Source organism: Rhipicephalus sanguineus, chromosome 7, assembly GCF_013339695.2.
Source record: "Rhipicephalus sanguineus isolate Rsan-2018 chromosome 7, BIME_Rsan_1.4, whole genome shotgun sequence".
Lineage (NCBI taxonomy): Eukaryota > Metazoa > Arthropoda > Arachnida > Ixodida > Ixodidae > Rhipicephalus > Rhipicephalus sanguineus.
The window spans coordinates 124,515,881-124,540,275 of record NC_051182.1 but is presented as its reverse complement, the minus strand read 5'-3'; the positions used below and the strand labels follow the sequence as shown (position 1 = coordinate 124,540,275).

Below are 24,395 nucleotides of genomic sequence, written 5' to 3'. Positions count from 1 at the left end.
TCGCCTGCTCCATCCTATGCTTAACAGATCACAAGCTAGCACGCTCTGCATGCTCCAGACGGGGGTCCTAACCCTCTAGGGGCTTTCTGAGCACGTTCCACCCCGACATTGATCCACTCTGCCCAGAGTGTGGCGCTGAATTTTGCTCGTTAAATCGCATGCTCTGGCAGTGCACTGGGTTACAGGATTTTAACCAAGAAGAAGACCGGAGGAAGACGATCACGGACTCCAGACAAGACTTCTAACTCCTGGCTGTTTAGAGGGCCCGTTAACGAGCGGAAAGGCATGGCCTCTCTGTTCCGACTCATGATTAGCCAGTGGCGGGGTGGGGGCCTACCTAGTAGCCCACCTCCACCCCCCTGTTTACCTTCTCAGGACCTCAGTAAAGTTGTTCACTGCTACCACTCCTACTAGTTCCCCTTTAACCTAACAGAAATGTAGAAAAGAGCCGGGTAGTCGCGTATGCACGGACGTTTTCACGTTCATATGACTTCCACATGTGCCTCCGTCGGGGACCGCAGCCAAGACTAAACTAGGTCAGGACCTTGACCAGATCGCAGAAATACGACCAAGCCACCGCGTTTCTTGAGGTGCAAGTTGTATTAAGTGTAAGCGGGTACGAACATCGTAAATGACCGCCGCCATCGGCCTCGCCTTCATAATGGCAGTGTCATAACGTAATTGAGATAAGATACCGCGAGCGGGCTCATACAGCTGTGACCCGTGCGGCTGTATACGGTGCCTGCACACTGTAAGAATGACGAAGGGCCACAGCTAGGTAGCCAGAAGACTGACGTCTATCTTCAATGTCTCATGCTAAAGCCCTCGAGAGATGCAGCATGGTGCTGTAAAGGATACTTCCGGCATTACAACAACGGGCCATTTTCTGACCAACGACCGCTTTGGCAGAGGAAAGGAGAACCGTTAGTGAATCATCTTACTGAAGTTTCTGGTGAGGAATATTTTCTTGCAAGTTCTTCAGTTTTGATTTAAGTTTCCCGAGCGAGGAGAGGACAAAAAAATCTGCTTCGGTACTTTGGGATGTCAAGGACGAAAGAAGTGCCGGTGTATACACGTGGGACTGTGGGACAGAAGACTGAGAAGGCTTCGGAGTCAGGACTGTGAGGTTTGTGCGACTTCAACCACACAATAAGGCATTCGCGTTTCGTAGACGTCAGAAAAGCCTCTGTGAAGCGAAGAGTGGCCTTTATTTATTTACTTCGAGATAGAAATGATAACACAACACTCGACTTTGGAGTGTTTCAGGAAGTAAAAGAAAAAAAAAAACGACTTGAAGATTACCCGCTGCGTCGTTGGTGCGCTATCGGGAGTTTGCTTTATTATTTTTTAAAGGACTGGAAACATTGACGCAGGTAAATATGCCGTCAAAGGAACGCCGCGACCTGACGCCTTCACGGGGGTAACCCGTGCCGATAGCGCGCCCGGGTGATTGCTTAAAAGCACGTGCGCTGTTTAGTCGCACCTCGATTAACCCCCGCCACGCCGAACATTGGCGGTGGCTTTTGCACTGCGAGCGCCTCTTGCCGACAACAAAGAGTGCGTGGGTTTTCTTCAAGACCACATAGTGATCGCAGTTGTGCCCTTGTAAGGGAAGAACCGAGACCTCGTGCGTAGCAAGAGACGGGGAGCTCGGAGGTAGTACTCGAGGCCCGATGGTATTACTCAGGTTTGCGCATTCATTTTTCACTGCGAACAAGGCTCCCGTGCGGGAGCCGAAACGTCTTGCTTTTATCTGAACCTTCATGGTCGGCGTACATTTTAATTGTCCACCGCTCAGAGGTATTACTATAGTTCGAGGAGCTTGGAGGTATTACTTTAGGTTTCAAATATCGCGAGAATCCAGATAGTGCGCGTCAGTGTAGTTGGAGTGTTGGGACACTGAACGCCGCACTGCCTGTTTGTCATAGGCAGTGGTCGCGAGGGCACATCATTTCATTGGCGTACTGAAAGAATAGTCCTAAATCGGGAGACGTCAGCCCACGCGAATACGTCGAGATGGACGTCACGAGTGTTATCGGAGACTATGGCAAGTTCCAGAGGAACGTCTACCTCTTCTGCCTCCTCAGAGGTGTGCCCAACGGTCTTCATCTGGTCATATACAGCTTCTTCCTGCCCACGGTCGAACACTGGTGCGCGAGGCCTGACGGTTTTGCCGCGAACGTGACGTCCGAGCAGTGGAAGTCTCTGGTGCTCCCGAACTCAACGGCCGATGCTTATAGGTCTTCGCTTAGCAGTGGTCGCTGCCGGATGTTCGACGTCGAGCTCTTCGCCAACGACACTCCGGTTTTCGGTAATCAGACGGTGCGCTGCAACCGGTGGGAATACGGAGAGAGCTATTACCGGAGTTCTCTGGTGCAAGAGGTGAGTGCATGTCAAAAGCCTTACAGAATATTTTGCTTTGTCGTCTTGAGTGACAGATCTCAGAGATTAAGCGAGCCTTTAATTTGAAGATTTCAAGATTTGTGTACATGTAATACAATTTATAAATGCATGTAATGCTTCACACAATGTATTTAAATAACATGAGTTAAGTTTACGTACGCGTGCATATCGCGGTTTCGTATATTCCTTGGTGTTTACTTTGTGTACTTAACTCTGTTCTCAATTGTATAAGCTCGACTACTGCCTCCCATCTGAAATTTAGTTTTGTATACTCTACAAGCTGCACTTGGACAGCTTTTATCTCCAACCTGTCATGTAAGATGATAAATATAATTGTGTTGATTTGAATTGAAAAAAATAAAGTAGGTCACAAAGTTGCGAGACAGAGTGAGACCTACAATAAAAACAGACATCAGAGAGTAACGTTCTCAGGAACAGTACTAAATATACAAAAGTAAGTTACACAAAATGTTCTGGTAAGCAGTAGATGAAACATATGTAACAAAATACGGAATCAGTTACCATTTTTATCGTAAGATATTTATGAGGTTATTGAAAGCCAGGCCTTTTTAAATATTTCGAGGGACGCGTTATTTTCACTTCAGGCCAAGAATTCCTAAAGTATACTCATGAGAAGTTTGCAGTGAACTTGCCAATATTATTCCTGGGTCTAGGTAATAAAAGCTATTTAGTTTTGCAATGAGAGACACTAGAGGGACACTAAAGAAAAAATCTTTTTTCTTTCTCGAAATAGTAAATTACCGTTTTGCAATAACACAAGAACGTCGTTCCTCCAGAGCGAAGACGTTTGGTTACTGTGAAAATGCGCAATAGAAAAATAGAGGCGGTTGCGCCGCCATGAGGTTACCGCACGTAAGCGTCGTGACGTCATAGATTTTGACGGCGTCCACCAAGGCCTACAGAGTTCTTTATCGGTACGAATGAACTACGTTGTGTTCTAAGGGAGCGAGGCCCTTAAGGTGGTAGTGGTCAGGGTTGCCAGGTCAAAAAGATAAGAAATAGCCATGAAATTGGGAAAATAAGCCAAAAATTAACCAACTTGAGCCAATGGCAGTAAAAATAGCCAAATGTAGCCACGCGTGTGTGAAAACAGCTGCGACGTTTTTATTTAAATGGCTAAATGCAAGAGCCTTTAGGTTGAAAATGTGAATAAGTACAGCTAGAACCATTCAAAATCATAATCGCTGAGGTTAAAGCATAAATTGTGGACTTTAGCAATCGCTTCGTGCAGGATGACGAAGATTCTTGCACTTTTGCATAAACGACTCTCTTCACGTGCATTGCATGGCTATTCTTAAAAGGACTATAAGTATCATTCTTGGGCGACAGTAAAATGAGCACTGCATGAGCGTGCTCAAAATGTTGGGATTGAAGCATGTATCGTAGACACTTTCACGATCGTTTCTCGCCTGATGACGAAGTCCGAGGGGGTAATATTCCCGAGTCAGCCTAGACCTAATTCAAGTAAATACCACAAGTAGTTTGTCGCATATGCGATTTCCAATGTCGGTGACTGCAGCACGTCATGTATGCGGAGCGCTTTCGTTTGTCGCGTTCACCTCCAATTACACCTAAAAGTGGCGTTCAACAACAGGTGGTCTGCAAAATGAGGCCTCATGCAGCAGTTTTCCCCCGAGTCCTAGCCACGTATCCAAAAGTTCTTAGGTGCAATGCAAGCCTCACATTAAATTTTGGGAGCTGGAAACCCGCCTTCGTTGCCGTGTTTGTACATCGCGTATTCGAACGCCAGCGGAAGCGACTTCGCAAGATATCGATAATTCGGTTCAAGTCGAGGCAACAGGAAACTGGCCCAAAAGTAGCCAAGTAGCCAAGATTTTTTCTGCCGCCACGGCCTAAGAAAAGTAGGCAAACTGGCCCAAAGTAGCCAAATCTGGCAACCCTGGTGGTACTAGTGGTAAACATTTAATAAGCTGTTATTTTACAGAGAGGTTGTTCGGGAAACCAGACCACCCCCTAGTGGGTCATCTCCCTTACAATACCAGCTCCCTTACAATACTTCAGACGGGCCTCAAGCATTTTCGCCTCCATCGAAAATGCGGCCGCCACGGCCGATACTGGATGTCGAGTACCATAACCACTAGACCCCAGTGGCAGGCAGCAACTGAAGAAGAAACTGGGGTGTCGTCACGGTGTGCGTCTTGGCTACAGCATCTGCCTCCTTGTTTCTGGTATATAGCGAGGGCATCCACTATTACCAGTAGATCACCCAGTGGAGGGCAGTGATGCCGCAAGCCCTCATGGCCATCAGCTTCGTCAGGAGCAAGGACACAGTGATGTCAGCCCAGTCGGGCTCGAACGAGGCTTGTAGTTCCGGCCTAGAGACAGTGATGACCGCCACGTGTTTCTGAGGCAAGCTGGCATAGAGATGGTCTTCTGCCAAATGAAGCCCTGCCAGCTCGACTGCAGTTCAGCTCGCCGGGCAAGGGAAGGCGGCACTGGAATTTCGAAGGCAGCCGTAGCAGAGGGGGGGGGGGGGGAGGTCTCCGGTATACAGAGCCATCCGTGAACACGAGCAGGTGGCCCTTCAGCTGCTCACGGATCTTGGCAGCTGCTGCCTGCTGGAGCTCGCTGGCTGGGGTGCATCTCCCGGTCACTGCTCCAACTGCAGGTAGACGTCCAACGGCCGCATGTGTGGCTGTGGTGGCTGCACTGCAAGTAAGGCTGTGGAATCAGGTCCTTGTACAGAGCACATATGCCTCTATGCGGGAGGACGGTCCGTTATGGAGGTGCTGGATGACAGGTGCTTCCCTCTGCTGTATTGTGGAGCAGTGCCTGGCACAGCATCAGCAGTACAGCGGGGAGGCCAGAGCCTGAGCCAGTGTGGCAGACACTGGCGAATAGCATGGCAGCCCCAGGAGCGCCCTGATGGCCAACCGGTGCTGCTTCTCCAGCTTGTCCTTGCGGCGCATTGGCAGCTGCACCAGGGGCAGTCCATGCAACATCACTGCTGTGGCTGCTCCGTGGAAGAGCTGAAGGGTCACCTTTCGAGGGCAGCCCCGTCAACGCAGTAGAAGCTTGCCGATCATAGACTGCACCCGTGCTGCCACGGTGGTAGCCGCCTTTACTGCTGGTATCCAGAATAGGCGGTGATCTATCTATAGCCACAGGTAAGTCATCGCCTTGCTCCAGGGGATAGGCCGGCCGCTCGAGACCAGCTTCTGGGAGTAGGCTCTTGCAGCCGCACTAGGGTGGACCACGAGTGCCTCCGTCTTGTGGGGGACACTTTCAACCTCATGCAACGCAAGAACGAGGTCACGGCATCCAGGGACCGTTGTAGTGATCGCCGGATAGCCGGTAGTTGTCACCTTGGCCCGCGTACCCAGTGCCATATCGTCGGCGTAGATGGAGCACTGTGTGAGCACTAGTCTACCACTGGGTTGGCTACTAGGAGGGCAGCCAACGCGAGATTAAACAGAAACGGGCTGAGCTAAACAGGTCGTCACGGCCCTGGGACTCACACTGGTCCTTCCGACTCGATACCGGAGGATCCTCCCCGCGAGGAACCGGAGCATAAACTGTCGGAGACAGCCCGTGATGCCGCGTGCATCCCGGGAATTCTCAGTGACTAAGTGTGGCAGGCCATCGAATGCACTCTGTACATACAGCAAGATCACGGGGGCCACTTCCCTTTGCTGCTGGCGTCCTCTATAGTACAGACAATGTCCACGATGGTAGAGGTCACGTCCGGACTGGCCTTGATGGCGCTGATGTCTTAGAGTGGTAAAGCAACCATCGGGGGCAGCTCCATCCCGAAGATGAAGTTTCGGTACGCCGTACACATTTGAGATTATAACGACGGAGTGAATCATAACTACGACGAGTGCAACGCTTAGTCAGCCGGCATGTCGCATGATGGACGTACAGCAGTATCTCAGGTTCCTCTGCGACATCTGTTTCAAGACAACCATCAGCGGATCTGGCCAGCTCATTGTCCTCACAAAGTGTTTCGTCACTGGCATCAACTTTTTATTCGAGTATCGCAAATAGAATGAAAAGAAGCATTATCTAGCTTTGTAAAAAACGTCAGATGAACTTTGTGGTAGCTTGGTTGACAGAGAAGGCGGTGCCGGTACGGAGTGGGCGTAATAAAAGGCGCGTTAAGTTGTTAAGCTCTAGAACCATGTCTCACACTCAATAGCCGGCAGAGTGCGGTATTGTAAACTTCTGTATGTTATTTTCTTCCGTTTTCCTTCATTAATCTGTAGTTGAAAGTTTGCGCTTTTTCGTGTTCTTTTCTCTTTCACTCCGTCATCAGTGTGCGCTCTCTGGTAACGATGAATACATACCAACTCGCCCAGTTTTCTGTTTTCATAAACTTAACGGTAAAGCGCCTGGATGCCAGCGTTGCTTCGCACAGGGTGGTTACATACATTGACCGCGCCGGCGCCATATTGGGTCAAACAGTGGAATTATTGCGTTGTGCGATGGTGGCATATCGGGTCAAGCATGAACGCACTCACCACATGTACGAGAAACGCTGGCGCCGAGGCACCCTACTCCACGGATAAAAGGCGGCTTCCGGTACAGACTCTGGAGAAAAAGATAGGCGAAAAGAGCGCCGACCACAAGAATACCGCCATTAGACTACCTTTGTCATTCTTGCCTGAGCAGTTATTTACAGGTGAGCTAAAATTAACGTTACTCTACAACAGTAATACTGGCAATATAAATAAAACGCGGGTGTTTTTACGCTTTAAAAACGTTTACACAGTGTTATATATTTATTTACAATGCTTTTAGGAAATCTTAAAGGCAATTTAGGCAATTTACTGTGCGCAGGACTCGTGTAGCAGGGTGGTGCGTTTGCAGGCACTTTTGCTAGATGACGCAACCACATCCACTTGAATTCGAGATCGCGGCTGGTTGCGCGTCTTGTGACTGAGCTGTGAGTCAGAGTGCGCCGTCGTCCGCGCCTTCTGTTGACACCTACTTACAACTCTACTTAGGTGAGCTCACTTTAACTGCGGTGAAAACTGCATTCTACAGTCAATTCTAGCACGCGTCTCAGGATCTTGGAAAGCTCGCCGCGTGGTGCAGTGGTTGCAGTGGCGGCGCCCTTGCGCTCGGAGATTCTAATGCATGGGCCGCTATGGGGAGCTTTTCATCTGGAGTCTGTACTAAATCCATGGTGGTCACGGAGCGCGCTGTAAGCGCTCCAACACTGTAAACGGTGCGCGAAAAACGTCTCGTACTTAGACTTAGGTTCACGTTACAGAAAATCTGGTAGTGAGGATTAATCCAGAGTGCTCCAGCACGTACGGCGTGCCTCAGAATCATAAGGTGGTGTTGGTACTTAATACCTCAGAATCGAATCTACTTTACTTTGATCTAATTTTAAACATGCAGTGGGACCTGGTGTGCGAGCGAGCATGGACCCGGAGTCTGGTGCAGACGGCCACCATGAGCGGAATGCTTGTGGGCACGCTGGTGTCGTCACTGGGTGACAGGTTAGTTTCCATGGTTACGCGTTTTCGACGTTAGTGAAAAGACGAGTTAAACGGGCAGTGGAGCAGTGCAACATCAGTGGTAGACAAGTGGTCGTTGAAAATAGCCGAGCGTAGCTTGCACTAGTGGCGCAACACTGAAGGCACAGCAGAGCTGATCGGTGCCTATAGCTGGTCCTCGCCAAACGAAAGTGATGCCAAGCGATGCTAGGTTATGCGATGTAATGCCAAGTGATGCCAAGTTCTTGTCGAGTCAAGCATATTCTCCTCTCGCCATTTCGGCCGTGCAACGTCCCGGACTGCTTTGCACGAGTCGAGTCCAGCAGTCTCGCTTGGCCGCCCGCCGCGATTCCCGGTAAGCGGCTTCCTCGTCGGCATTGCGAACCTTCTTAGGATTCCCCACGTCTGCGTCTGGCGCCGCGCGCCGCCACCAGGTTCCGGATTTATGCAGAACGAAGGAGGGCATACGCAGTTAAGCCGTAACGGTATGGCTGGCGTGACCTAGCGGATCCGCGCAGTGTCCAGGCAGGCGTGTTGGTGGCGGAACTGTGTATGGGTTAGCGAAGCGGGCGAACAGCTGTGCAAGCGGTTGCTAGATAACGCGCGGTGACGTCATCGCGGCACAGAGTTTATTTTTCGCATTGGCCATTTCCAGCTCTAAGCCGTGAAGTTTCTACAACCTGTTCTATTTTCTCAGCACTGATTACCACAAAGATCGTGCTGTGCCTTTAACTCATGCCGTATTATCTTGCATGATTAGGCTCTTCAAGTCAAGAATGCCCGTAGTCGCATCCAATCTGTTCTTTTATGCAATGAACTTAGTGTTGTTCGCATCCCTGATACAACTGCATGGGGGCTCCAGTGACAATTAAATATCCATGTACTCACTCACATCTAGCCTTTAAGCCTCGTTAATACCAGTAATCTCTATGAAACTCTTCGAGAAACGTCAACGCAAGAGTTCTAGAAGTCCTCATCTTAGAGCGATGTCTTGGTTCGCTCCGCCTTGTAAGAGCGATGCAAAACGCTCTATAATATTATGCGCATACGTTCAAATTATAATCAGATGTATATAATTGTACCGTGAGTGTCGTATTTTGCCAATGTAAGAGTGTTCAGCGTCCCAGTCAAGTCAATAGAAAATGCATACATACGTAATTCTAAAGACCCTAGTTTGTTAAGCTGCGCTGAAAATGCGACTGCGCTGAAACTTGCCTTCCTCCGTGCCCTCTGCACGAGCTCATTGTTGTGTTTCAGTTTCGGTTCTGTATTGCACTGTACGAATGCCATGGGGCACCGCTCTGGCATTCCTGTTTTACACAGGCGACGTGTAAATAAAATGGTTTGTGTAGAGTACTCGTTGAGTGCGGAAGTTTCTTCTGCTTTAGCGCTTCGTGCCAAACCGCGTGTTCGGGCTGGCTGGCGTTCCCGCCGGTCGCGTTGGTCAGCGCCGGTCTTCGCCTGCTGCTGCGCCGGGACTACCAGCCCGCAACACAGCACTCATGTTTCCCGACGTATTGCCAGATGGCGTCCATATCTCACGCAGCGCCTCTTCTATCGTCTTTAGACGACATTTTCAGGGAAGCACGCAGATACGCAGCCAATTTTTTAAAGTTGTAACCGAGTATAGAGCAACTTTTAGCGTCAAAGACAATCCAGACTTTTCAGTTGAAGTAAACTTTGATTGATTGATTGATTGATTGATTGATTGATTGATTGATTGATTGATTGATTGATTAATTTTACAGGCTCGGACGAAGACCCATGGTGATTGCCGGCTACGTGGCCAGCTTCGTCGGTAGCGTCTGCGTGGCGGTGTCCCCGTGGTTCTCGATTCTTTTGTTCTCGAGAGGCATTCTGGGTCTCGGCTTGGGACTGGGTCAGGCCGCTTCTTTCTGCCTCCGTAAGTTTATAGGAACACTACTTCTAGTTTGTTGAGGGACGTGTTCTCACAGGTAGCGGGCGCGTTGGAACACAACTATGTTGCATAGCGGCGCAGATTAACACACATACAAAGATGAAGAAAAGGCAGCGCGATCCCAGCTCTGAATTCAGTCGGTTCAAAGTGGCGTTTGTACTGTGTACCTTTGGAGGTATTTGCTGTGCCGACCTGAAATCTGGCTAATCCTGCAAGAAAACGCTGCGGACACAAGCAAGGAGACAAAAAGCTCTAAGGCTATAGCCTCCGAGCATGCTTCTCCTATGTAAGTGGGCGTGTGATCTCCGTTAATAAGAATCATCGGCGCGACGAAAGCAGGTGGGTATCGGAAATGAAAGCGTAGGAACATTGGCCCACCGACTCGACCGCGTACGCAGTTCGAAAGCAGATTCATGTATCTCGCCAGCTAACTAGCAAGCTAGCTATAGACTAACAGGCAATAACCTTTCTAGCGTTAAACTCAGTAGAGCCAGAGCCATGACCAAGATTTTTGGGCGCAGCCACGAGGCGGTCTTTGTCGATGCTGCACGCTATCGGGAACGTCACCGCTTCGTGGCTGCGGTTGTAGACCACACACAACAATGCAAAACAAGCGCATCAATTACCACAAGACACGTAGAAACGGCGGAGGAAGTCGCTATCGCGATGGCCATAGCCCACACGAACGCCTGCTATATCATCAGCGACTCGCAAACGGCGGTGAGAAACTACGCAAGCGGCAGAATCTCCCCCGAGGCATTGCGGATCCTAAATACAGGCAAAATTCATGAGGCAGACAAATGTGTACAAATACTCTGGTTCCCTGCCCACACGCCCCTAGGTCACCAGGAGGTCAATCCAAATGAAGTGGCGCACAACGTGGCTCGAGGTCTCACGTTCCGGGCCGCGTTAGAAGAAACAGCCACCCGAATAGACTCTTCCGCGGCTGTATGGGAATGGGATGATCGGCTCACTAAATTCTGTGACATCACTCAGCATTACCGAATGCAAAGGCGGGAGTACCCTCCGCCACACCCCAAGCTAAATCGGGCCCAGTCCGTTCAATGGCGGCAGCTACAAACACGAACATACACGAACCCCGTCATCATGCACCACATATATCCTGAATTATACCCAACTAATCTATGCCAGTATTGTAACAGCAGAGCCACGCTTGATCACATCCTATGGGCATGTCCAGCATTAATCTGCAATACTAGGGTCGCGACCTCCAATGAAGGCCTTCGGGAGCGTTGGCGGACTACGCTGCTCAGTTCGGGCCTGGACAAGCAACTCTGGGCGATCCAGCAGGCCGAGGAAGCTGCCAGGAGACACGGTGTCTCCGTTAGCTCCTAGGTGGGAGCCCAGCCCAGCAATCTGCCGGAAATTAATAAAAGTTTTCTTCTTCTTCTTCTTAAACTTACCTTACGAAAAACACAAGCGAATTGGCAAGCAATTTCAAAAGTGAGATCACATGCACCAGAAAGGTCCTCCAGAAATGACATGGGTACTTTACTGTCCTCAAAGTTCTAATTTTGTTTTTTGTTTTTTGTTTTATTAGCTTCGCCACTTGACCTCCAATCATGTTCTGATGCCATTTTTGATACCATATGTGATGTCCTTCAAGCATAAATGCTTTGTTTCTTTACAGACCTGATGCATGTTACTTCTTTTCCACCTGTGCAAGTTCAACACTGCATTTTGTAGTTACCAGTGTAGTTTTTAGCAATGTAAATTGTTTCTATGTGTTCTTATCAATCGTTATTTCCTAAGAAAATGCATTGAATTGTTGTTGATAATTCTGTTTCTTTATCTCTTTTTACCTTTTGTTGCTGTTTATTTATCCTGTTATAGGGCGGTTCGTCACACAGGTGTTCAAGTCCCTTCTTGATTCTCGATTGTGTGCATAACGGTTTGTTCTATGCTCGCCAAAGTGCCCTCCTGTTGAGGGGCCCTAAAACACTTCGAGGTCACAGACGAGATAGTGGCTTCCCTTTCGCCTTCATTACCCTTCCTACAGGCGCTATCTCCTCCTCGCCACTTATTTCTTGATATAACGCGCGGATAATGTTAGCACTAAACGTTGAGCCTATCAGTATTTCGCGCATTTTGGCTACGCGTTCTTGTCTCCGCTTGTGCAGTCAAAAACGTACAAAAAGAAGTGAGATCAATTGATCGCGCATCATAGCCATGCGAGACAGTGCAGAACGGGCATGCGATTGCATGGAGGCGCAGTGTTTCATGCAATTAACAACTGATATGTCCGTCGTGTATGGACCAGTCGAGAGCTTTTTTTCCTCACGGCGTCACGTGAACAGAATGCCGGCGTCACGAACTATTCTCGAAAAGACAGGAAACCCCAGGAGAGAATAATGCGCTCGTTATTTGTATTTTCAGGGGCCATTTGGGGCCCTTTAAGCCGTTGCGAGTCAAGCTGCTTCTCAGCCTGTTCTCCCAGCCTCCCTCAGCTTCGTGATGAAATAGAAAGGCACTACTAAGTCGCACAATGTCAAACGGGTGCCACTCATGTGTTTTTCAGTGATGGAGGTAATCGGTCCCCAGAAGCGGACAACCGCGGCCCTGGCCTTCAGCGTCGGTTTTGCCATCGGCATCATCATGCTCCCGGGCTTTGCCTGGTTCCTCCAAGACTGGAGGAGCCTTCAGGGCGCCATCAGCGTGCCCCTCCTGGTCTTCGTAGTTTGGTCATGGTGAGTGAAAAAAAAAAAAGGCAGATAATGGAGGCCACCCAAATCCTTGACCCAGATGTCTGGTAGCTACACTTGTACCTCAGCGTTCATGTGCCCTTGCTTATTCCTTTTGTTTACTTTGAATGAGCGGGGAATTTAAGAGGTAGTTCTTCTTTGTCTGTACCAACCTTAATGAAAACCAACAATGAGGCCAAGGAAACTATTGGTGACGTTATTTATACTATTTTAACTGCATTGTAGCGATTATGATGTAAATGTGAACTAATTCAAGTGGACCCAAAGACAACTTGCCGCCAGAAGGGTTCGAACCTGCAACCTTCGGATAACGCGTCCGATGCTCTGCTAACTGAGCTACAGCGGCGGCCTCCCCGAAATGACGTCCCTTATACCTACCTTGGCTTCATTCTCTGTTGGTTTTCGTTAGGGTTGTGTTAACTTTATAACGTAGCGTTTTGGGCGTGTTGGTTCGTCATACCGAAGCTTATAACGCACGAAAAAAACACGGCCAAAGAAAGGCGTGACCCACACGGGCGCTAAGGTTAAGTTTTTGTTTCCTCGCACTGCTGATGCGGGTCTCAGAAGCCGCGCATCAAAAAAAAAAAAAAAAGCTTGCGGTTGAGATCTCTTCCGCCAGGTGCCACAACGATTCTAGCTGCTTTAAATCTTTCAATGAACTCAAATAATTTTCAATAATTATCCGGACAGTTATTTGACATTAAGGACAATTTTGCTCCGACAATATATTTATGAAATATTACTCTGCACTTCAACCAGATCCATCGATATCTATTTTTTAGAAGGCGTTTTATGAATATTCTTCCAACCGGAAGTAAGCGTTCGGCCGGATATGATCGCAAGAAAACCAAGAGTGTCACACGGTGCTCGTTCTACAAAGAAAAAAAAAAACAAACCTGGATGTGGGAGGAATAAAAGGAGACAGTGGTTGTTTTAGGCTAGTAAAACGGAGACATACGTTTCGCATAGAACACGGAAGTGCACTTCTTGACCTCCTCTCCCCCCTCCTCACGGAAGTTAAGGTAGAGACAAAAATTATTCTCAAAAGCACCTTTTTTTTGGGCTGCGCCGGAGGAGTTTCTGCGCACTCACAGATTCACAGACCACCCCATTTTCCGACCTTCTAGCCACATACCGATACGCTGTAAAAACTACCTATTCTTTCCAACTGCACGTTCGTTCCAGGTACTTGCCCGAATCTCCCCGCTGGCTGATAGCAACTGGAAAAATGGATGAAGCTCGAAAAGTCATACTCAAAGCCTGCGCTGACAACAGACAGCCAATTGACGACATAGACTCTCTTCTTGGTCAACTGAGAAAGAAAATCCTGCAGGTGATATTTGCTGTATCTTTTACTGCGATAGGAATCATATGGAGACTCTCGCAGGTTTTTGCCGTCGCCGTCATGTTCCGTGCATGTATAGGCACTTATATTTGTACAAACGCCTCGCACAAAATAGTCTCTGAGAATCTTTTTCTGAAGCATGCGACCATGGAATCTGCAAGTAGGTTGCGTACAGCCTGCACACTTCTGCTCATAGTTTTATTGGCCGGATATTACAGAAGAGCAATAATAAATGCTTACACAAGGACGTTATCAGCTAGAAGCAATTAGAGCACCACGGCATTGCAGAAAATGTCTCGAAATCAAGAACTTTAGCTACAATGTTATGTAACAAATGGACAAGAAGATCTCACATAAAACGCTCACATTAATAATATCATATCCAAACAAGACATAGGTTCAGCTGAAGTTGAGCACTTGGAGAAGAGAGAAGTCTTCGAAGAAGGAATTTCGCTGTAGTCGACGTTTTGGCAAGAAGACTTGCCTTTAAGAGGGCTTCCTTCCCTGACAAGTCAAGTTGTCGTATCGAAGCATTGGCTAGATTTGCAATGAGATGCTGTCCTACATCGCTTGTTAATACTAACGAAGTCGTCCTTTATTGCTTCACTTTTCTGTTCAACTTTTCAGCAAGAGCAAGCGGCCGAAAAGAAGGCCAGTTGCTTGGACCTCGTCAGGAGTCGAAGGGTCTTTGTCTACACCTGCATTCTGGTATACGCATCGTAAGTAGAACATTTTCTGTAGTAAGTTAACGTATGCGCTCTAAGAAAAAGAGTCCTTTGACTCCTTTCGGAGATTCCTGACTTCTCACATATATGACTCTCTTTAAAGAGGCGCGTCAACTCTCTTTGGAAATCACTGTACTTTCTTCGGAGTGTCGTGTTACCCACAAGAGGGTTAACGTGCGTCTTTAAAGAGAGTCATATATGTGACAAGTCAGGACTCTCCGAGGAGTCACACAGACTCTTCTTTTTTTTTTAGATTGTACCAAAGACTCGCTTTTTGAGGACAGTGGTAAGCCCGCCGGTTGTTAGTGTGTAATCCCTTAGATATGAACCACAAGATATTCACATTCTTCCGTAAGTTTTCTTCACATAATCAGGCTGTACACCTCGATGGCACACTGGTGACTGTGCTCGGCAGCTGACCCGAAGGTCCCGGTTTCGATCCCTCTTCCGCGGCGGTCGCATTTCGCTAGAGGCGAAATGCTACAGGCCCGTTTATTGTGCGGTGTAAGTGCTCGTGAAAAAACAGCATATGGTGGAAACTTCCCGAGCCTTCCACTACATCATGTCTGATAATCGTATCATCGTTTCGGCACGTAAAACACCAGATATTATTATTATTATTATTATTATTATTATTATTATTATTATTATTATTATTATTATTATTATTATTATTATTATTATTATCGTCATCATCATCAGGCTTTCTGTGACCAAATAGTGCACGGGTAAATCCTAGCACGCAGTCTAGAATGTGTTCGCACCCATAGGGGAGCCCTTTTCTTTCCTGCGACAATAATAACCATGTGACTAGCTCGCGTTTCCTTTCTTGAAAAACACGGCGTTCGACACTTTCCTATCAAGAATGCTACGTAACGTTGATAGCGTACGTCTTTCGTGATTTGTAAGTACCGGATGCGCGGCATTAAAACAGGGAAAGGCGCTCGGGAGAGGCGATTGTTGTTGTTTGATAAAAACATAATATAAAAACATTCGGCAGATTTCACGCGTTGTGGTAATCGCTTTCATACGAAGCAGTCAGCGAGTACTCCTATGCTCTTTTTTATGGCTTTGAGCCAAGCGTTACGAAGTGGATTGATGCCTTTTTGTAAATGTAGTACCTTTGTGCACATCGTGGGCTTACCAGGCACGTCGACAACGCTGGCGTTTAAAGTGTAACTTATGGTGTGACGTAACGTCAGCCCTCACGTTAGAGTACATACGTCAGTATTATCAAAACTAAGTGCACTTTATGATGCAATGATGTGAATATCGTACGTGACTTTCGTTAATGTATTCTTCCAGGGTCGAGCAATGCTTCAGTATAGCTTGCTGAATCATAGGGATACAAATGTAATGTTTATTAGACTGCTGTAAAAGCGGAGCCGACACTGGAACCACAGACGTTAATCTGATATGACGCCTTTATCGTAGGGGTACATATGTAGTGTTTATTGCTTTCTGGTGAAATTAGATAGCCAGCACCACAACCACAATTGACGTTGCACCGACATTACGCCTGCATAGCCTGTTTTTCCAAACCAGTTTATAGATCTGGCGTGGCTCTGTGGTAGAATACCTGATTGCCACGTAGAATGTTTGGGTTCGATTCCTGCTGGGATCCTAATTTTTATTCTTTCCATTCGTCGGGTCAACGCTGGCGATGTCGGATTTTCTTAACGCTCTCGCATTTAAATTACCAATGTCTGTTCGCGCCGTTCCTGGCTAGATATAAGCTGTCAATCACCTGTGGCGCATACCCATACACCGCGGCCCGTGTTAAACGGGTGTGTGCCACACGTGTCTGGAGGAAAGGGTTTGCCGACGTACGCGACAGGATTTTCACGTTATTCATGTCATGACCCGACAGTCACATTCGACAAATGCTCTTACCCTCCCATATGCCCATTTTGGTCAACACCAAGTTAAGGAGGCGATCATGATAGCACCCAGACTTCGTGGGCTAGATAGATACGCAGATAGAAATGCTCAAAGTGCCAAACATTCGCTGAGAAATGCTTCGCACTTAGTAATACCTGGGGTCTTACCTGCCAAAAACACGATATGAGTGTGAGGCACGCCGCAATGAAGGGCTTCGGAAATTGATACCATGTGGTGTTCTTTAAGCTGCACTGGCATCGTGTACACGGGCTGACTGACTGACTGAATAACTTTATGTGGTCCTGGCCCTTAACATTTCGACTCCATCGAAATGTGGCCGCCACGGCCGGGATCGAACCGGCGACTTTCGAGTCAGGAGAAACAGAGCACCTTAACGGCCGTAACCACTATAGAACCGCGATCGATGTTGTTTTATAAAAAGGCGCCTCATAATGTGAAACTGTTTTTTAGAATGGGTCATAGACGGATTTCGCTCCAGGCTATTGAGTTTAGACGGTCGTCTGGTCGAACCTTACTTTTTTTGTGTGCGTGTGGAAAACAATATGGCGAGACCCCCGACATGGAGCACGCGTGATTTCAGTAAAGACCAAATGGAGTAGCTGATGTTCTGTAAGAGCGCCAACATCTCCTAAACAACGTATAATTAATAAGAAAAAAAAAAACACCACCTCACCTGAAAACAAAATGCTGCCGCTGACTCGCAGTGCGGCGAGTGGCATGATCTTCTACGGCCTGCAGCTCTCGGTGACCAATCTGGGTGGTGACCCCTACCTGACGTTCGTGATCGCCGCCGTCGCAGAGTTCCCCGTGGCCGTCATCTGCTACGCGGCCATCAGGTGGTGTCCGCGACGATGGACCATGATCGCTGTGTACGGCATCACTGGCGTATGCGCGTTCGCCGTGGCAGTCCTGCCTCCAGGTATGAGACGGAGCACAGTCCCTATTAACTGAGGTTGATCTTGAGCAATGCGTAGGCAGAACTTTTTTTAGGGGAGGATGGCACCTACTTGATCTGAAGTGATTTGGAGGCGGGGGGGGGGGGGGGGCACCCCTTTAATCCCCACGCACGGGCGCGATGTGCCACCCCCTGGCCACGCCACAGATCTTGAGCGCTGTGTGAGATGTACAGTGTTCGGCGAGTGAAACTAGGAGCGCGTGGCTGGTGGCGGTGAAGGTGACGGTAAGGGCGAGAGCGTTCGTGACACAAGCTGACTGCATTCGGTCGACAAGCTTTCCAGTCTGAGGTCCTAGGTGGAGCCGGCAGAGCGCTATTTGCTTCAAAACAATGCGCTAACGTGCTTGAAGCGGCTGTAGGTGGCGAGCGCGCGTTACAAAGGGGTGAAGCGCTCCGCCGGCGCCTCCGAGAACCACTGACTGAACGACATTGTACCACATAGTCACTACGCGTCACGAACGCTCTCGCTTTCAGCTTCACTCTCGCCGTCAGCAACCACGCACTCCGAGTATCGCGTTTCTATTGTTTCTATCTTCTAGCGCTGTCCGCGTATTGTATTTAGCTGAGCACATTCGCGAGCCACTATTGACCAGACGAAGTAGCGGCTCCGCGTCGAGCCTGTCGGTCCGGTGAGGGCTGCGCCTATCGGAGGTATAACGAAACTTTATGACAAGGAATGGTGTTATGTCTCGTTGCTATGACAACCGGCAATGCGAATTCAGTCACGTATGATCGGCGTGCCGCTACGTCGGCGAGTCTGACCAGTTGGGCGCAGTTCAAACGAGCGCCTTCTTCCATCCGCCACTGATCTGTTTTCACCGGCCGGCTCAATCATTCCCAACTTCCCGCGAAGCGCGGAATGCTATAGCAACGGGTGATAAGAGAAACGTATTCTGTCTTGAAGTGTCGTCGCGCAATCTACAGATATGTGCTGACGTCATTGGACCGATGGCCGCGCGCCGTTGCTCTTATGGGGTCGATCGCTGCTTGCAAGCAAGCTGTAATGTGTGACCATCTAAAGTGCGTGCGTTAGTGTTGAGAGATACATTCAACAAATTGGCAAATTATAACGCGGGAGCACTGCAGTTTGCCGTAGCTAAGCACACGCACACGAAAGACACACGGGAATTTTCAGGGCTTGTTTCTTTTTTTGACGCAACCTTCGTGAAAACCAACAGATGATGAAGAATGAAGCTAAGGATGCAATAGGGGACGTTAATTGTACTGTCTCTAGTGTATGGTAATTCTGACATGGATGGGAAGAAAGTAGAGCCGACGAAAAGACAACTTGCCTCCGGCAGAGACCGAACATGAAACCTTCGGATAACTCGCCCGATCCTCTACGTCTACGCACTGAGCTTCAGCGGCGGTCGTCCTCCCGTCCACTTTATCAGGTAATTCTGTACACGTAAACCAGGCAGTGTTAACGCCGCTCGTAGCCATGGCGGCGAGTGTGGAAAACTTTTCTTTTGCCAGCTGTCGCGTTGTGCAAAGGTTGCAGGTTCGGTACGTGCCAGCGGCAAGTTGTCTTTTCGTCCACTTTAATTTCTTCACATTTATATCATAATTACTACAAGAGAGGTAAAAGGCTACAAATAACGTCTCTTATACATTACTTGGCTTGATTGTCTGTTGATTTTTCATTATTCTTTATTGTTATTTGCAAAGATGCGATGCCGACGAGTCCAAATTTTCAGGAGTGTGGGAACACTCCCAAATTTCTCTGAAAAAAAAAAAAAAAAAACATGTCTGTGCAGTGTGGGTGGTGCCACGGCAGATGTTCGCCATCGTTGGGAAGATGATGGCATCCGCTTCGCTCACCCTGGCCTGGATCTACGCGGCAGAAGTGTTTCCGACCCTGTACAGGACGGTCGGTGTCAGCGCCTGCCTAATCGGCACGAGAGTGGGCTCTTCGACCGCGCCGTTTTTGTTGGAACTGGTAAGTAGAGAAACACGGACAGCTATTGAGGCGAGAGCCTTAGATGCCTGGTGAACCGAGAAATGTGGCCCCCGCCGGCGTCCGCGTCAACACGAATGATGAAAAAAAAACAAAACTCCATAATCTGATGACGTCACCCTATCACATCATCACGACGTAACTGGCCGGCAAAATTTTTGACTTCATTACATTTCATCATCGCTTGGCCAAAGGTGGGCCGATCTCAGAGGCACTGCAAAACCGCGTGAGGTGCAGAAAGAGGAAGGAGGAGAGGTCAGTCTGGAGAGAGTGTCTGTGCCTTGCGTGTGTACAGTAAAGGGAAAGACAGAGGTAGAGGGGGTGTGAAAAGAGGTGACTATGTTGTTGTACTTTGTGTTACAGTACACACATCGTCCTGTGCACTGATGTGAACTACGCGTAAAAGTCATAGAATCACAGCAAATGTTCTAGAGAATGCCATCTCAGCCCGTCTCGCTTCAGAAACTTTTATAGCGTAACAAACAAGAGAAGGTGCTACCTTTGTGAACCGATATATTGTTGCGAGAAGGTATCGTGTCCGTAGTGTCGACGATGATATCCGACCTGATTTAACTACTGTATTTAGTACATTCTACCCATACCGCCTAATGTTCGCTGGTTGCTGATAACTCAAGGCTAACCTTGTCTAGTGTTGTTTACTTTTGCCTAACCGTCGACTATTGTTGTCACTTGACTGATTGCGCCCGTCCTGTGTTCGCCTCTTCTGTTGTCCGTGTTTTTAGCGCAGCCATGAATCAAGTTACAAATTTGCACCAACTGGCCCAAATGAAAGCATTACTGCGACTATTGTTGCTTAGTGTTGGGTACACTGTTGGGCATCTAAGGCTTTGGTATTAAAATAATAAATAATAATGTTAGTAATACTGCTGCTGCTGCTGCAAATAATAATAATAATAATAATAATAATAATAATAATAATAATAATAATAATAATAATAATAATAATAATAATAATAATAATAATAATAATAATAATAATAATAATAATTGAAGCATGATGATGGCTAGTGCCACCAGCTCTTGATTAGCCCTCTTAGAGTCTGTTGTTGTCACTAACGATTTCCTGAGCTCTAACCTACACTCTTAATCAGGTTCCGCCTAAAGGGCTGGATATAGCCATGAAACCGGACATATTTCGTCTGGTTTCCTGGATATGACCAGCATTTAAGCAGGATCTGGTTAAGAGTGTGCCCCCCGCCCCCAACGACTGAGCTGTCTGCCACCTTTCTTTTTTTTTTTTTTGTAGAGAACCTACCTGACTGACGCTGTCCCCATGGGTACTCTGGCCGGCGTCTCTGCGCTCGGTTCCGCACTGATGCTTTTGCTGCCGGAGACGCTCAGAGTTACGCTACCGGACACCATACGGGAGTCCAAGAAGCTGGGAGATTCTAGGTGAGGCTTGCGTCCGCAGGGTGAGCAGTCACGTGATAAAGCCAAAATACGCGCACCGTCCGTCGTGTTACTGAATTTGCTTGTTACAAGAAATGCTGTGAAGAACCATCTGCTGTAAATTCATTATTGTCGTTTCTTCTTCTACCGAATGACTTGTATAGGAAACCAGACACATTCTCATAAAAAGAAATCACTGTTGATCTCTCTTTTATACGAATCCTTCATAACACGACAGTGAAACATGTCTCCATAAAGGTAGGTGCATCTGTGTTGGACGTTGGAATAAAATTTGCTGTCGCTTCAATCCCCCCCCCCCCCCACACACACACACACAAATTTTTCAATTTTGCATGTGTATATATACACGCACACATACAAACGCAAGCACGAGCACACATAAAAGCATAGTTGAACCACCCTCCCCTCCACCGCCCCCAAAAAAGTCTGGCTACGCCCTTGCAGCCTGAGAGTTGCTGATATTTTTTTTCGCTTTAGACAATGTCCAAATTTAGGCACTTGTGTTTTTTGGCGGCCAACAAAGCTGCAACTACTTTTAGAAAGACGCACTTCACTTACGTGTTTTCACCGATTCCAATGCAGAAAGCATCAACCCCTAAAAAAAATGTCCTCTTGCGCATTTGTTTTCTTTCCTCTTGCAGGAAGTCAGAGAAGGACTCGTTCCCCATGGATGTTACAGCCGACATGAAGCTCAAACTTCCGGTAACGGAACCGGCTATGATTGACGAGGACATCAAGCATTGAGCTTCTACCTCGCAGGATCTATATCGCCGTGGCTTCACCACGATGATGCCGTGGCAGCGGCGAAGATGACCACGTCACCACCAGTTCCACTACCCTGTCCTGCGATGGGCATATTGAACTGAGCGTTGAAGGTTGATATGGCCGTGTGCCGTGTTTTCAACAGGGGGCAGAGATGTAGGTGAACATTTAAAGGGCCCCTAAACAACCCCGGAAAATACGAAGGACGAGCGCGTTATTCTCTCGTGGTATTTGCCATCTTTACGACACAATTGGTGACGCTGGCAGTCCGCTCACGTGACGTCATGATGAAATCAGCTCTCCATTGGTCCGTATACGAGGGATATCAGTTCTGAATGGTTTCCTACCCCGCTTTCGTCGGCAGCAGTTCTGCCTTGTCTGGCATGACTATCGCGCGCAATTAACTGATTTCACTTCGTTTTGCGCGTGTTCAACTGTGCAAGCGGAGGTAACAGCGTGTAGCCGAAAGGCGCGAGATCCTGATAGTCTCGATGCTTAGTACTGACGTTGTCCACGTGTTTTATGAGGAACTAAGTGGCGAGGAGGAGATAGCACCTGTAGGAACGGTAGTGAAGGCGAGAAACTGCTCTCTCGCCTCAAAACTCGAAGTTGTTTAGGGGCCCTTTAAAAAATATGTAGACCATGAATGCAAACGGTAATACGCCGGACGAACCACAGCGCCTCGAAAAAGCGGTGTTACCACTTAACCCAACCTAACGTAACGTAACCTATGTGAATTATGGAGAATGTTTTGTGTAAGTGCTAACAAAACTAAAAAAAGACGTCAAAGACAGCTAGCACAACTATAGTTCGTGAGGCGGACTACTCGAAACATCCGATATTATACGCAGCCGCAAAACACTCCCTGAACAGCTTATAAATAACCATATGCAAATATTTTGCGGTATTCGCTGTGCAATTGAATTGAACAGTTTTAAATGCCTTAAATTTATGTCAACCCTCCACGGTGGTCTACACTGCAAACGGGTTTGAGCCTTTTAGGGAGTTTCGGGCTCGACGCATAACGTGCATCCAAAAGGTACTACGCAAAACCCCCTTCAAAACGAGGTTCAAAAGGAGGTTTTATTTACATCCTTTAAGGGAGTGATTAGACGGAACTAAGGAGGTAAATTTGTGTTTTTATTGAACTCATTTTGAGGGCTTGAACGGAGCGCATTGGAAGTTTTTCTGGTTCTTTTGAGAGCTTTTAAAGCCTCCTTTTGGAGGTAAAGTTGGTGTTTTTATGTAAGCCATTATGGGGGCTTGAACAGAGCGCATTGAGAGTTTTTCTCCTTCTTTTGAGAGCTGTTAAAACCTCCTTTTATACGAGGCCCTAGAGCGGTCGCGAAATGAAAAAAAAAAGTATATTTTAGGCACTATATTCGTTTACCGGCGAATTTCCGCTACTATTCATCACTACGACATAATAGAAAACGGACACCAAAGTATTCATGCACAAACATGACATTTGCATACAAGCACGCACGACACAGGAATCGAACTCGCGACCACACGCACTCAAAGCAAGCACTATCACCATTACACCACAGCGCCACCACTAGAAAGGTTGCTTTTTTCGTGGGCTTATATATGTACCAATGTATGTACAAAGCGGCTGGTAACCCGTCGGCACAACTCCGAACTTCTGTTCTTGTACCATCGGCGTGTGTTTGCTCTTGCGGAAGGTCAATACATAATTTGTGGGGCGTCATGCAAGCCGAGCCGATCGACGTAAACACCCTCGGCTCCGAATTCTCCGGTTCACCGTGTCGTGCCGCTAGAAAAATTATAAACGTGTGCCCTCTTCGCTCGCGCTAAATTCGTGAATACCAGCGTGACAAAGGTATCTTCAGATGAGCGATCGTATGTGCATTCCATGAGCGTATGCTGTGGAGCAATTTTCGTTATTTCTGCAGCCGCGAACTGCGCGCGTCCAGATGCGGCAGCTGTTATGAGCGGTTCGAAGACCGCCTGCGTTCTCATATGAAAGTTACACACGCAGATGCCCGACTTAGAACATTGTAACGCGCCTACATTAAGTGCATTTAATGCGCGCGTACTGCCGCGAGCTGCACGCAGGGGCAGCAGCGCGCTCTGAGCTCTCTGAGCAGCTGAACAAAAATCTGTTTCCGCAATTAGCGCTTATTCGCAATGCACCCTTTAGTGTGGACCGCCTGCGTTCGCATATGAAAATTACACACGCAGAAAATTCGAGAGTTACAAGGACATTGTAACGCGCCTACACAAAGTGCGTTGAATGCAGGTTGAATGCGCGCGTACAGCCGCGAGCTGCACACAGCTATAGGGCAGCAGCGCCTTCTGAGCAGCTGAACGCTTATCATTTCCGCAATTAGCGCTTATTCGCAATGCACGCTTTAGCACAGCATTCAGTGCTTCTCTATAACGCATATTCAGTATTTATTTGCTTTCATACTCGTATACTACCTACATTTCTTACTAATTAGCTTTTATTGGTAAGCATCACGCCACCGCGTTAAAGCGAATGCCTAACGCGTGCCCCAAGGTCAAGGACAACCTCCCCAGTTTACCAGTGACAGGTCTCCCACAACACAAAAAAATGTACTTGCACTTCTCTCTTGTGAACAGGGGCGTAGCCAGAAATTTTTTTCGGGGGGGGGGGGTTCAACCATACTTTATGTATGTTCATGCGGGCGTTTGTATGTGTGTGTGCCTATATAAGCAAGCAAAACAGAAAAATTTCGGGGGGGGTTTGAACCCTCCCAACCCCCCCCCCCTTGGCTACGCCCCTGCTTGTGAACGTCCATGT

General features: G+C 47.9%; 1 protein-coding gene across 1 annotated transcript; it reads left to right on the top strand.

Moving 5' to 3' along the window:
- Positions 1 to 817: 817 nt before the first annotated feature.
- On the top strand, positions 818 to 23,514 carry LOC119399833 (organic cation transporter protein). Its single transcript, XM_049417859.1, has 10 exons — positions 818 to 2,382; positions 7,792 to 7,892; positions 9,638 to 9,792; positions 12,347 to 12,515; positions 13,716 to 13,863; positions 14,503 to 14,594; positions 17,207 to 17,421; positions 19,215 to 19,396; positions 20,682 to 20,827; positions 21,487 to 23,514. The coding sequence occupies exons 1-10, from the start codon at positions 2,017 to 2,019 to the stop codon at positions 21,587 to 21,589; spliced, it is 1,677 nt and encodes a 558-aa protein (XP_049273816.1). The 5' UTR covers positions 818 to 2,016; the 3' UTR covers positions 21,590 to 23,514.
- Positions 23,515 to 24,395: the final 881 nt, after the last annotated feature.

Bases quoted from the DNA above. Each gene is read 5' to 3' on its own strand.
- LOC119399833 (XM_049417859.1), top strand. From the start codon at position 2,017: ATGGACGTCACGAGTGTTATCGGAGACTATGGCAAGTTCCAGAGGAAC. The intron at 13,864-14,502 runs GTGATATTTGCT...TCAACTTTTCAG, and splicing joins TGAGAAAGAAAATCCTGCAG to CAAGAGCAAGCGGCCGAAAA. The intron at 20,828-21,486 runs GTGAGGCTTGCG...TTCCTCTTGCAG, and splicing joins AAGAAGCTGGGAGATTCTAG to GAAGTCAGAGAAGGACTCGT.